The 15,007-nt window shown below is 42.4% G+C and overlaps 1 protein-coding gene across 4 annotated transcripts in view; it reads left to right on the top strand.

The window, feature by feature from the left end:
- The window catches only part of ZBTB20 (zinc finger and BTB domain containing 20), a 642,654-nt gene extending 628,342 nt beyond the window's left edge, over window positions 1-14,312 (top strand). For 2 of the 4 annotated variants that reach the window (XM_066599339.1, XM_066599340.1), the window contains exons 7-8: window positions 9,387-10,985; window positions 12,482-14,312. In XM_066599339.1, coding sequence (XP_066455436.1) covers window positions 9,407-10,985; window positions 12,482-13,152 — 2,250 coding nt within the window. In that variant the 5' untranslated portion in view covers window positions 9,387-9,406 and the 3' untranslated portion in view covers window positions 13,153-14,312. Of the gene's footprint in view, window positions 1-2,940; window positions 3,144-9,386; window positions 10,986-12,481 lie in introns of those variants that run through there. The other 2 variants (XM_066599341.1, XR_010792529.1) reach the window with 2 other exon arrangements.
- Window positions 14,313-15,007: the final 695 nt, after the last annotated feature.

Here is a 15,007-nt window from a genome sequence, read left to right as displayed (position 1 = left end):
TGTTTTTAGGTCGGATACTGATATGTTCAAGAATCGGCCATTATTTTCTGCAGGAGCGTGAAAAATGCATCGCACTTGTATGCCATGCGATTTTCATGCGAGTGCAATGCGTTAATGAAGGTTACTATGGGGAACACATGATAAAACTTGGAAGTTCACAGAGAAAAATGCACAATAAAACCGCGTCTTTCTCATACGTGTTAAAATCTCATCGAAATAGCAAGAAAATCACATGAAAATCCGTTTTTCACTGACTAATATTGCACTCACCCATGTAAATACAACCTTAGACTACCAATGCACTATACCTGCTCTCTGATTGGCAGAGTTCCACACATGATCCGCACTGGCCAATCAAAGAGCAGTCCACAGCATGCATCAGGTTGTTGGGAAATGATTGCATATTTTAGACAGCCGAAAATAGGGTCTAGAATTGGTGGATTGGAGGGCGGCAAAGAACTACTGCAGGTAATATACCATCGCCCGCTTTGACCCTGAAACCAGAGGGTCAGCTCAGTGTTCTCCATTTGCTCTATGTCTCCGCATCATGTACATTCTTCAGGACCCCAAGTTATTTACATGACAATCTTATCCCCATATCGAGAGCTCAAGACTCTTGAAAAACAAAGCAAGCCTGCAAGGCTTCCTGGAGAGGATGCATATATTACTGGGTACAACGGGCCGTCAGCTTTCAGGATATCCACCTCCCAGTGAATCTATAGAAGGCAATGTTCTGCTCCTCGTATTCAGCACAGTATTAAGGAAATGAATTCTTTTTACCGAAAGGTCAGTGAAAATTGTCAGCTCCTCCGAGCGTAAAGGGACTTATCAGCTGTGCGGGCTCATTGATTGAAGGAGATTGAAAAAGCTTGACTGCCAAGAGTCAAATCCTCAAGGAGAGTGGTCTGCACAAAAGTTGTGTGCCCCTATGGGAGGTGTTGTCCATCCCACGGTGGAGATTTATAGCCCGACTCATCTGCTGCCATAGCATCTTACATATAGATCAGTCATCGTGTAAAGACATCCGAAGTTAGAGAAAAAAGGTAGTCCGAGTCACTGGACTAAATCTTCAAGATCTCTCAAAAAATGGCTCAAAAATGAGACTTCGTCTATCACTTGGCGCTGTATCCCTTCTCAATGTTTAATCCAAAAATCCATATTAAAGGGATTTATTTCAATATTCTATGGACAGTAAGCCGTATTCATCATCATTAGAACATAATGAAGGGCTCGTACACACATTTCCAGTCTGCATTCCCTTCTTTACTTTGCTTATGGCAGAGGATGGTTTTAGGGGACAAGATCTCCATGGAGAAATTAAAACCACCCAGTAATTAGTGGTACATATGATGGTATTATTGGAGAATTTAATTGCAGGAAGTATTAGTTGACTGTTGCATTTTATTTTGGTCCTTCCCACATTGTAGCATTGACAAAGGCCCAATTGGGGTCCAAAACGTTGCCTTTTTCTGTTGATGCTATGGGAGAATAAAGTACATTTTGTAAATTCTTCCCATCCATGGATGCTGCCACATTCTTTAATTTTAGCTCTTTCTATTCTGAGCGACCGGGCACTTCTCCGTGTGGTGTTTGCCCTTACTTTGGTATATTTTCTTGTTGCCCACGTCACATGTATATATGACTCTGAACCAATCGGGGCTTCTGCTCCTCCACTCTTTCCACATCACGGAGGTTCACAGAAACACAAAGAAAGAAACTGCAGCTGCATCCCCCTCCTCTCCTCACTCTTTACCTTTTTATGGTGGTTGAGGTTTCTGAAGATTTGCAATGAACCTGCAAGTAGGGAAAGGAAAACTACAGGCAGCTGGATGATGAGGAAGATGAGCGTTAAGGTACCCTTACGAGGATGGATAATCGCTCAAGTGATCGCTCAAAATGATTATGGGCGACTCTCGTATTGTGTAAACACGGGACCCAACATAGCTGGTGAGCGAGAATCACTCACTTGTTGGAGTCGCTCACCTGAAAACCAAGCGACTATATTGGCCTGTGCAAACATAGTCATTCATCCTTGAACGACTGCCTGTTTACTCCGAACCTCCGGCATGCTTTGCCTCCATTCAGTGAGCGATTGTTGCTCCTGTGTAAAAGCAAAATGGCGACAGTCATTCCATGTAAAAGTACCCTTCTGTTGCTTTGTATTTTTGTAAAGCTCACACCATCGTGGCAGAGATGTAATAGAATTAGTATAAGCATTCATATAACTTCTGATATAAAGGATGGCACAGTGGTTGGCACTGCCTTCTTCTATCTCTGCACTTCAAAATCCAACCAGAGTAACATCTCCATGGAGTTTGTACCCGTTCCCCAGAATCGCTATACCCCTGGTTTACCTCCCACACCGGCAGCATCTTTTCTAATTAGCTTCCTATGCCATTCTCTGTCTGCACATGTCGGATAGACAAATTTGATTGCAAGCTTTGCTGACAACATGAACCAGTATTGGTGCAGCATACAATAGTGGCATATATATATATATATATATATATATATACACACACACAATAAATAGTAACCTACAGTATATCACATCATTACCTATCCATCCTCTAGCTCTCGCCATGAGCTGGCTGCACTGCTCCTGTCTCATGTCAATTAGCTAATTAACAGCATTGTGTGTCAGTCTTCCACCCCGTCGACGAATAATTGCACACCTTATCATAAGACTAATTATTAGAACAATGGGCAGTGCTTTTTATAGTAAGATCCCGGACCGGCGGAGGCTTAGCATCAGCCGCACTCATGATTTTCAGGGTGTAAAATTCAGCCTTGGTGAGACCTTTATCTGTTCTCGGTGCACAATAGATAGTTCTCTGTCTAATGGCAGAAGAAGCCGAGGTTATCTGTAACATATTCTAAAAATTCCTTTTCCCAAACATTGAGTCCGTTCCCCTCAAAGGGTCCTTTGTCTCTTCACAGGAAGAAACGCAGGACAGCTGAAAACCAGAAGGCGTCTGTGGAGAATGAGATTACTCAGCCGAGGGAAGGCAGCGCCAAGCTGGGCCAGCCCTGCCAGAACTTTGTAGCTGTTCTGTTGCGGTGCCCAGCCATATCCACTCAACACATACAGACATCAAGCACCCAATCAGCACGTGTGCACACACAAACAGAGTCGTCTGATTGTGAGTACTTACAGCGGGCTGCGGCAGCGAGCCAAGGCCCTTATATAATGAGCCATCCTCTTCTGTTCCCTGTAGGTCATTCCAGGCAACGGAGCATGCCAACAGTCCTATAGCTCAGGTCTATACACCCCCACAAAGTGCCACAAAGTTTGAGCTTGGCACAAGTGTTACAGGTGCCCTTTCTTAGGCAGTCATCAACAGGGGCAGTATATATTTCACAGATTGACAATCAGCATCGTTACCATCATGGGCTGCTTTCACCATTAAATACATTTCATGAAGTTCGTGGAAATTTGATACATTTGTAGCAAAAAAACAAAAAAACCTTCAGCCGATAATACATGCCTGTTACAAGAAAACCTGGAAGACAACCAATATGGCAACCATTAGTTGTCACCCCAAGTAAATGCGTCATTTCAGAGTCCGGTGCAGCTGGCTAACAGTACAACTGTATTGGCTCTCACCCAGACTTCGCTGAAACAGATGTGACTTGAGGAACAACTTGACCGAAGAAGACGACTCAAGGAGTTTTAATTATAAAGACTTTCTTTGCCTTTTTGGAAATAAAAGGGCAAGGAGCCATTATATGCTAAGACCCAAGAGTGGAGGCTCCTCCGGAGAGCTACTGTTACCAGCATTACAGGTCTTTACATTATAGGGTTATTTCTACATATAGGGGGCGCTCACACGTCGCCGATTTGATGCAGATTTCACTCTTTTAGTTTGAATTCAGTTGAAAGGGTGACGCTTGCTGCTGATCAGCACCAAAATCTGCAGCAAATCAGTGACCTGAAGGCACCTATAGAAGTATCATACAGGAGCCCACTAAGTCTAACTGACTGGCCTTGTAATGGGCATATAATGGGTGGCCTACTTCATTGGACTCATTCCTTTTATTAGGGTCATTTACTCCTTACAACAGTTGTCCCTCTAAAAGGATATCTGTCCTCAAGGCGTTTATCCATTGCCTACTGCTAGGTAGATCGCTTCCAGTCGCCCGCCTCCATTCACAGTAAACAGGCAGTCATTCATAGATGAGCGGCTGCCTGTTCACACGGGCTGTTTATCATTAGGTTTTCATGCCAGCAGGAACTGAGCAACAAACTATAAGTGAACAAATCATCGTTCGCCGCTCAGTCGCTGGCAGCGTTTACACTCAACATATGTTCAGTTTCGTATGATCCAGCAATTGACTGAATGATAATCGTTTCGTGTAAAAGGGCCCTCAGGGTGCGATTTATACGGAACGATTATCGTTCAAAACAATCGCTGGATTGATCGAATTTGAACGATAATCATTCCGTATAAACACGGCCAACGTTCGAACGATGAATGATAATTCATTCGCTCATCGTCTATTTCATGAAAGCGTGAAAATCATCGTTGGCTGGATCGCTAATTTTCCGGTTTAAATACCAATGGGTCAGTCGCTATTATTCATTGGTACAGTGAATGTGAACTACTGAACAACTTGCGAATGAGCAAGCAATTTATCTGCCTGTATAAACAGGCTGCACAAATGAACCCTGACATCTTTCTCTTGTTCGCTAGTGTGAAAGATAGATGATTCCGTGTAAAAGCACCTTAAACTGATATGCAGATTAATTGTGCACTTTCATCTTCCATTGTCATCCCTAGGGCTCATGTCAAAGGGCCACCCTGCGTACCTGTCCGGGTCTGTACTGTTAATGACCTCTGCGTTGACCTCAATGGAAGCCGTCCATGTGGGAACCGCACTAAAATGGAACGTGCTGCGATTTGTTTTCCGCATGCGGAATCTGCAAAACAAATCTGCATGTCAAAATTCAAGTGCGGACGCGCATGGTTCCCTATGGGCGGCTTGAACTGCGCATCTTCTGCAATTTAACTTCGTCTGTGGACATTGGGCCTTAAGATAGGTGTCCATCATAATTACTGGTAACCGGAGACGTTGTATCTCTTGTTTCATCCTCATGGCTGACATTCCTACCATCCTCAAGTTAGTTTTCCGTGGTCACATTCATGGCTGGCGTCCAGTCTCGCCTTCCGGTTGGATTTCCAGTCTCGCCCCATTGATAGGTGTCCAATATATCACATTCCATATAGCAACATGCTTTCATCGGTACGGTTGTACAAAGAGCTCATAATCTAAAGTCATGTTGAATCTCTGGGTGTAGGGTAGACAAAAGCTAAGCAGCGGATGGTGAGCCATGCAGACGGTCATAGAGTATGTGGCCACAGGGCAGCAGTCTTACTAAATGGTGGGGGATGTAGACCGGGTTGCCAACTGTTTAGAAATTCTGGGACAGTCCATAAAAATCCGGGACCTTCTTCCAGCGTCTGTGGAAAGCATTAGATGCGTTGAGCATTTTGTTGAGGCTGGTGGTACTTGAGCAGGCTATTTATTACTGTAATTATCATCATTTTACGGTGATGAGTTCATATCAGTATCTGACCCATAGACATGTATCACTTAGAATCTGCATCATTCATTATGGCTTTCCGATGTGTCCGTAAAAAATGTTTGCGGTTTATGATTTTTGGATAAGTTGTTCAGGAGAACAAACAATTCTGGCTAGCATCCCTGGATGAAGAGGATAGGCAGGACACTGTGTGGGCTCCCTAGGTGGGTTATTTGGGGGGTCAGTGCCAGGATGCCTACCAGTAGTAATAAGCTGGACAGACTCTGTACCCAGGGTCTTGTTGATGACCTCTGGAATAGGCAGGACACTATGTGGGCTCCATAGGTGGGTTATTTGGGGGGTCAGTGCCAGGATGCCTACCAGTAGTAATAAGCTGGACACACTCTGTACCCAGGGTCTTGTTGATGACCTCTGGGATAGGCAGGACACTGTGTGGGCTCCATAGGTGGGTTATTTTGGGGGTCAGTGCCAGGATGCCTACTAGTAGTAATAAGCTGGACACACTCTGTACCCAGGGTCTTGTTGATGACCTCTGGAATAGGCAGGACACTATGTGGGCTCCATAGGTGGGTTATTTGGGGGGTCAGTGCCAGGATGCCTACCAGTAGTAATAAGCTGGACAGACTCTGTACCCAGGGTCTTGTTGATGACCTCTGGAATAGGCAGGACACTATGTGGGCTCCATAGGTGGGTTATTTGGGGGGTCAGTGCCAGGATGCCCACCAGTAGTAATAAGCTGGACACACTCCGCACGCAGGGTCTTGTTGATGACCTCCGCGTGAGCGCTCAGACTTGAGCTGTAAACAGATTTCACACACCTCCTCTGGTGTAGAATGACTGCTAATGTGGTGATAATTTAATGCATCATAATTATGTAGATGAGAAAGAGTGTGCTGCGAATTTAGCATATTTATTAATTGAACCTTTTTTTAAAATGAGGAACATTGCTCTAGATCTATTCGTGTTAATGTGTTTAGGAAGTTATTTGTGTCTTTTTCCATTCACTCCAGGTTGTGCATCTCCTGAATTGCAAAAAAAATCTTGGTCAAAAAATTGAAAAACTACTCTGCTGCCCCCTAGTGGCAAATTTTAGAACTGTGTTGCTGGTGTAATATCGTCAAACCCTGAGTTGGGTAATTGTTTAATTCCACCTCCTCCTCCCCTTCTCCATTTTCCAATTATGTACTAGAGCATGCCTAGGTTATACCAGCATGCTTCATATCACTATATACAGGGATATGTATAACTTATACCAGCTGTACATATATAATTAAATACAGAAGATACCCAGGTTATACCAGCATGGTTTATATCCCTATGTACAGGAAATGTATAACTTATACCAGCTGTACATATATAATTATACTGTATACATAAGATGCTCAGGTTATACCAGCATGCTTCATATTACTATATACAGGGAGATGTATAACGTATACCAGCTGTACATATATAATTAAATACAGAAGATACCAAGGTTTTACCAGCATGGTTTATATCCCTATGTACAGGAGATGTATAACTTATACCAGCTATAAATATATATTTATATAGAGGAGATACCCAGGTTATACCAGCATGTTCCATATCACTATTTACAGGAGATGTATAACATATACCAGCTGTACATATATAATTAAATACAGAAGATACCAAGGTTATACCAGCATGGTTTATATCCCTATGTACAGGAGATGTATAACTTATACCAGCTATAAATATATATTTATATAGAGGAGATACCCAGGTTATACCAGCATGTTCCATATCACTATTTACAGGAGATGTATAACATATACCAGCTGTACATATATAATTATATACAGGAGATACCCAGGTTATAGCAACATGCTCTATATCACTATTTACAGGAGATGTATAACATATACCAGCTGTACATATATAATTATATACAGGATATACCCAGGTTATACCAGCATGGTACATATCACTATATACAGGGAGATGTATAACTTATACCAACTGTACATATATAATTATACTGTATACATAAGATGCCAGGCTATACCTGCATGCTTATACTAGCTGTACATATATAATAAAATACAGAAGATACCTAGGTTAAACCACCATGGTCTATATCACTATATTCAGGAGATGTATAACTTATACCAGTTGTACATATACAATTATATACAGGAGATACCTAAGTTATACCAGCATGCTCTGTATCACTATATAGAGGAGATGTATAACTGGTAACGGCTGTACAAATATAATTATGTACTGAAGGTGTCCAAAGTATACCAGCATGGTCCATATCACTGTATACAAGAAGATATAACTTATACCAGCTATTCATAGATAATTATATAAAGAAGATATCCAGGTTATACCAGCATGCTCCATATCACTGTATACAGGATACATAACTTATACCAGCTGTACATATATAATTATATACAGGAGATACCCAGGTTATACCAACTTTGTCCATATCACTATATACAGGATGTATAACTTAGATCCTGGATATCTCCTGTATATAATTATATATGTACAGCTGGTATACCAGCATGGTCCATATCACTATATACAGGATGTATGTCTTTTACTAGCTGTACATATATAATTATACTGTATACAAAAGATGCTCTGGTTATACCAGCATGGTCCATATCACTATATACAGGATGTATGTCTTTTACTAGCTGTACATATATAATTATACTGTATACAAAAGATGCTCTGGTTATACCAGCATGGTCCATATTACTGTATACATGATTTATAACTTATACCAGGTGTACATATATAATTATATACAGGAGATACACAGGTTATACTAGTATGGTCCATATCACTATACTCAAGAAGCTATATAACTTATTCCAGTTAGACATATATACTTACGTAAGAAGATGTCCAGCTTATACCAGCTATATACTGAATGGCCAATTTATTAGTCACCTATCCAGTAGCGCTCTTTACCTCCTTTGTCCTGCAGAACACAGCAATCTTTTGTGCCATCCACAGGACACAGGCTATACCAATCTATGCCCTCACCATTTTCAACCTCTACCAACCTGAACTGTTGACACCTGACAGGAAGGGGTTATCGATTAATGCTGCTTTTGCCAAATTCTGACCCTCCCATCAGCATTATATTGTATTTGGCTGCAATTCACTTGACTGCGCAGCACTTGTTCATCAGAAGGACTCTCGACATCCCTCTCATTGACGAGTTGTTTACTTTCACAGGATCCCCTTTCACTGGATGTTTTTCCTCGACCCACCATTCTCTGTATACTCTCCACACCATTGTACGAGAAAACCCCACAAGATTGGCAGTATATGAAATCCTGGCTCTGGCTAGTCTAGCCCCGATGACCCGGCCTCTTTGGAAGTTACTCACATCACTCAATTTTCCCGTTCTCATGTCAACACCGATCCATGCAGAATCCCCGTGATTTATTTTTTCACTCTGGGGTCATGGGTCTACAGGGAAGGTGCAATAGTTAAATAGCAGGTTTCTCTAATAAAGTGTCCATTCAGTGTATAAGGCTGCTATTCCATGCTGGCATTGTAAAACGCTGATTGCAGCCGGCATTTCGGCTCATCAATTCAATCACGGCGATGCGTTTAGGTGCCGGAAGCAGTCAGCAGAGAACCGCCTGCGTTTTGCAACATATAGACGGAGCTTCTGATATCAGCCTAATGATATACCAGAAGAGGGCCAGATTGTTGCAGAATGTGCTTTATTAATGTCAGATGTCCTTAGTCAGGGCCGCTGCCAGGTTTTAAGACTGGAATGTATTTGCAGTAGGACACGCTGAATGCTTATATAACTGATGATTGCTTTTTGTTGTCTTGCTCATAGGTAACATCAGTTGCAAGGGGATGACAGAGCGCATTCATAGTATCAACCTTCACAACTTCAGCAATTCTGTGCTCGAGACGCTCAACGAGCAGCGCAACCGTGGCCACTTTTGTGACGTGACGGTGCGAATCCACGGAAGCATGCTGCGGGCCCACCGCTGCGTGCTGGCCGCTGGCAGCCCATTCTTCCAGGACAAACTGCTGCTAGGGTATAGTGACATCGAAATCCCCTCAGTGGTGTCTGTCCATGCAGTGCAGAAGCTGATTGACTTCATGTACAGCGGGGTACTACGGGTCTCCCAGTCTGAGGCTCTTCAAATCCTGACAGCTGCAAGCATCCTACAGATAAAAACCGTCATTGACGAATGCACGAGAATTGTCTCACAAAATGTAGGTGGTGGGGTATACCCTCTAATACAGGACTCTGGCCAAGAGACACCCAGGGGAACTCCAGAATCGGGTACCTCTGGGCAGAGCAGCGACACAGAATCTGGCTTCCTGCGGAGTCATCGTCAGCACAGTGTAGACAGGATCTACTCTACCTTATACACATGTTCCATGCAGAATGGCAGTGGTGAACGTTCCTTTTATAGCGGAGCTCTGGTGAGCCACCACGAGACTGCCTTAGGGATGCCTAGACAACATCACATGGAGGAGCCTAGCTGGATCACACGCATACATCAGCGATCTCAGCGGATGGAGAGGTTTCTAACCACCACACCAGAAACCACCCACTGCCGTAAGCAGCCACGTCCTGTGCGTATTCAGACAATGATGGGAAATATACACATAAAACAAGAGGTGGAAGATGACTATGACTACTATGGACAACAGAGGTCACAGGCCCTGGAGCGCAACGAGTCAGAAGAGTGCACTGAAGATACCGATCAAGCCGAAGGCACAGAAAGTGAACCCAAAGGGGAAAGTTTTGACTCTGGAGTAAGTTCATCAATCGGCACAGAGCCGGACTCTGCAGAGCAACAGTATATGCCTAGTCTCGTAAGAGAAGGGCAGCAAGATCCTTCGCATGCAGAGTCTAATAATTTGTCCACTGAAAACATAGAAAACCAGAACCAACAGCACTTAGAAACCAGCTCTTCCTCCCCTGAGAGGAACAATACCGTTGACATGGACAGCACAGTACTCAGTGTTAGCAATAGCACCGAAAAGGGGGTCTTACAGACTTCTGTTTCCCAGTCAATTGCGCAAGCTTTGCCAACCACTCAACTCTACTTACGTCAGACAGAAACACTCACCAGCAACCTGAGAATGCCACTAACTCTGACCAGTAATACCCAGGTCATTGGAACAGCTGGCAATACCTATCTTCCGACCCTCTTCACTACGCAGGCAGCGGGGACCGGTCCAAAGCCTTTCCTCTTTAGTCTGCCCCAACCTTTGGCTACTCAGCAAACTCAGTTTGTGACGGTTCCCCAAGCTGGATTGTCTCCATTTTCTTCCCAAATTCAAAATCAACAATCCCAAGGTGGACACAGCACAGGCAGCAGCCAGGGAGAAAAAAAGCCTTACGAGTGCACCCTCTGCAACAAAACGTTCACCGCCAAACAGAATTACGTGAAGCACATGTTTGTACATACAGGTATGTAGACAGAGTTGCTCTCCCCCCCAGTATGCTGTATTGACTGTTGTTGTTTTTGCTGTTTTATATAATTACTAATCCCTGGCTGTTTCTATTGCCATTGAATGTATAGTCAAATCCATCCACCCTTCAGTCAACAAGCCCCTAAACCTCCCTCATTTCAATGTGTTGAATTAACTACTTCACCATTATATGAAGTGGGCCACTTCAATGTCATCTGTCATTCCATCCATAACTTCCACTTTACCAAATTTAATTACCCCTACAAAGCCCAACCCTTCACTCACCCATCATACTGGCCTTCTTTTGAATCGATTATCCTTAATTAAACCAAAGAGGGTAACCATACCGTGTTTTCATTTCACTCAAGAGTTACAACATATGAAATTGTGACGCAAACCCCTCAATACTTCAACAACACCCACTTGCCTAAATCATACTCCAGAAGGCCGTCATTCTCCATCTGGAGACATTAAACCCTCATTATCCCAATAGCCATCTGAAGAGTCTCAGCACTTACTCACTTAATGACATCAATCTTTCATTGCTTCCTGTAGGCCTACTCACCAATAAAGCCCATCCCTTCAATTTATAATTTCCCAAGCAAGGTCAACCTTTGACTATCTTATCAAAAACAATTGGACACCTGAGCAACAATCAAAAGTAATATTTATTGACATATGTTAATACTTAGTGGGGCCTTCTTTGGACCTAATGACATTGGATACTCTCAGTGCCATAATTTCTGCTAATGTCTCATTACGCTGAAAACAGGGCCATCTTACATTCAACCACCATTTCATCAAAAAGTCCCTTCTGCTAATACTTACTATGCCACAAAATCTTAACCTCCATCCTTCATTTTGAAATCATGGTCAAATCTGCCCAGTCTCATTCGTTCATCAAACTCCATCTCATCAACTTTGTGTCCCAACCAACAAAGAGGGCCACTTCATTCTCAGTTTTTAGAAAAGGTCCAACCCTCCCTGTCCCAATGTGGCTGACTCTACAACCTATTATGGAACCAGTAAAGCCCACCAGTTTCACCCTCATTGACTTGCAAAAAGACCCTTCTGTCCATCACCACTTAAGATATTATATAAGGTCTGACTATTTCGGATGATGACAATTTATTTTCAGCCGTGTTATCTGCAACGTTCCGACCGTCTTGTAACTCCCAGTGTGGCCATAAATGTCTAATTAAACAGGAAATCCCAGTGTTTGGCATTGATAATATGTTGTTGTTGTTGTTGTTGAGGTTTTTCTTTTAGAATATAAAATAAATTTCTGCTTTCGGAAGTCACCCACCTTACAGCAACATTCCTGATATCTCCCTCGTGTGCCATTATTAAGGAGTGGTCTATATCCAGAATGTTAAATATTTCAACATCTGTGCTCACATCACATACACATAGTCATCTGGTTGTGAGTAGTTTTTACTGATCGTGTGTTTTCTTTCTTTTTGTTTTCCCCCCTTTATGGACTTTCTACAAAAGGAGAGAAACCGCACCAGTGTAGCATCTGCTGGAGATCTTTTTCTTTAAAGGATTACCTAATCAAACACATGGTGACGCACACAGGAGTGAGGGCGTACCAGTGCAGCATCTGCAACAAGCGCTTCACCCAAAAGAGCTCCCTCAATGTGCACATGCGCTTGCACCGCGGAGAGAAATCTTACGAGTGCTACATTTGCAAAAAGAAGTTTTCTCACAAGACGCTGCTAGAAAGGCATGTGGCCCTTCACAGCGCCACCAACGGCACTGCCAGCATCCCAGTACCCGTTCCACCTTCAAACTCAGTTCCAGGATCAGTTCAAGCTCCTGCCACCACCCCAGGACAAGGGTTGCCTCCAGCTCCCAGCATGCCTCCAGCATCGGTCTTGCCTCCTACTCCGGTCTTGGCATCTGCTCCAGTTTTGGCTCCAACTCCAGCCTTAGTTCCAGCTCCAATTTTGGTCTCTGCCTTAGCACCGACACCATCACTGGCTGCACCCCCTACCGCTGCTCCAACACCTAGTCCAGTTCTAGTCCCTCGCCCTGTGCCCACTAACGGTGGAGCCACAGTATGCTCTGAGGGCACAACGTACGTTTGCTCAGTGTGCCCTGCTAAGTTTGACCAAATCGAGCAATTTAACGACCACATGAGAATGCACGTTTCAGACGGATAAATACCATCCATTCTTACGAACAAAAAAAAAAACAAACAACAAAAGCTATGGCACTAGAATTTAAGAGTTTTGTTTTTATTTTTAGGGGTTTTTTTCTTTTTGACATTTTGTACTACATGAAGAACTTTATTGCCTGCTGGTACATTACATTTCCGGAGAGTGGGTGAATATATATATCTATATATATCAAGATATATAACCTGCATATATATTTTATCCAGTCTCCCTCAGATGGTGGCCTTAAGGCCTGGTAGATATACCTGAATTCTACTGGTTGGAATTCTAACTACTGGCCTCTAAATACAACCCTTCTTTAAAAAAATAAAAAAAATACAAAAAGACACATGAAAAAAAATAAAAATTCATGAAAAAGACAAAAATAAAAACTCAACCCTTTTTCCACTTGTGTAGAGCACTACAAAAAAAATAATAATATAACAAGATATACAGAAAGGCCTACTGTCTCTTAATATGCCGCCTACAGTGTTTTTGTTTTTTTTTCCATTGCTTTTTACTTTCTGATGGACATTTTTCTGCATTTAACCGCTCAGACTTCACAGTATCTGATGGATAAAAACTGCGCACTTATTTTATTATCTTTTTGTCCCCCCATTGCGGCATTAAATGTCTTTCTTTTTTTTTGTTGTGGGGGAGGAACGGGCAGTTAAGAGGCTGGTAAGAGAGGACCAGAATTAAAGCAGCCTCCCAGGGGGTTATGGTCTGGTTCATGCTGCCACCTGGTTCTGCCTGAATACCCACAATCCCCCTCTCATCATTTCTACCCGTCCATGAATTTCATCTGCAGCTGAAGAAAATAAGAACTGAGAGAGCGACGTAAAACACATAAGGGCAAAATATGTGGCTGTGCTAAATTCTTTTTTTTTTTGTAACTTTTTGGGTTTTCTTTTTCTTTTTGGATTTTCAAGCAAAAGAATCTGCAATGACAGAAGCAACATGTATTCAATATCCGCATCATTATCCGAGTTCCTGATGCAGTACAGGACAAGGGCACCAATGTGTTGTGCCTACGGAACCAATGTCAAAGACTAACATCTGAGGTATAGAAAACATATATGTAAAAAAAAAAAAATCTGTTCTAATTTTCGGTACCTTCAGTCACAGATCGGAGGTGAAATCCGGCACCATTCTGATGGTGCGCTCTGTACTATGTATGATGAGAGAGAATTTTCCATTTTTGAGGGATGGGGAGGGGATGGGGTTGATAACATTTCTTTGTGTTGGGTTCATCTTCGTAATGTTATTGAAGGCAGACTGTTTCTTCTTGCATCTCGTGTAGATTATAACATTGCATTTTTGTGTAACGTTTCCAAGCACTTATGTTTTAGGGTCCAGTCTACTTGGAGCCCTGATTCAGCCTTATATTTATCTTAAAACTGCGCAGGTAAAAGGAACAGTCTGCTTTTTATCCATTGAACGGTTGCAAAATATTGTATGCAATGGAAGAGCCAAATTTTGGGATTTTGTGGGATTAATCTGTTATAGGATTTGCCAAACCCATCCAGAACAGTTTCCAGCGGCACAACATGTAGATTTATTAGTTCAGGACCACAATAGTCGAAAAAGGAGCCAAACTACAAATTTCATCAATTTTAAAGTAAATTACCGCAGAATGAAAACATTGAGTCGTTATTTGTATTTCATTTTTCTAAATTTCATTTTTCAAAAATTCCAAATTGTAATTCGTGAAAAATAATCTGTATCAGAATACCCCAGTAGTAATCAGACAGTTTATTGCCATACACACAATCTTTGTTTTTGCGTTACCTTTTTTTTGTAACCCCTGCAAATTTATTGCCAAAGATTTGTAAAATAAGTGATTCTTCATCACACAGCA

The sequence above is a fragment of the Eleutherodactylus coqui genome, chromosome 4 (assembly GCF_035609145.1).
Source record: "Eleutherodactylus coqui strain aEleCoq1 chromosome 4, aEleCoq1.hap1, whole genome shotgun sequence".
In the NCBI taxonomy this organism is placed as follows: Eukaryota; Metazoa; Chordata; class Amphibia; order Anura; family Eleutherodactylidae; genus Eleutherodactylus; species Eleutherodactylus coqui.
Note: the sequence above shows the minus strand (reverse complement) of the source record. Positions and strands in the feature narration are given on the sequence as shown.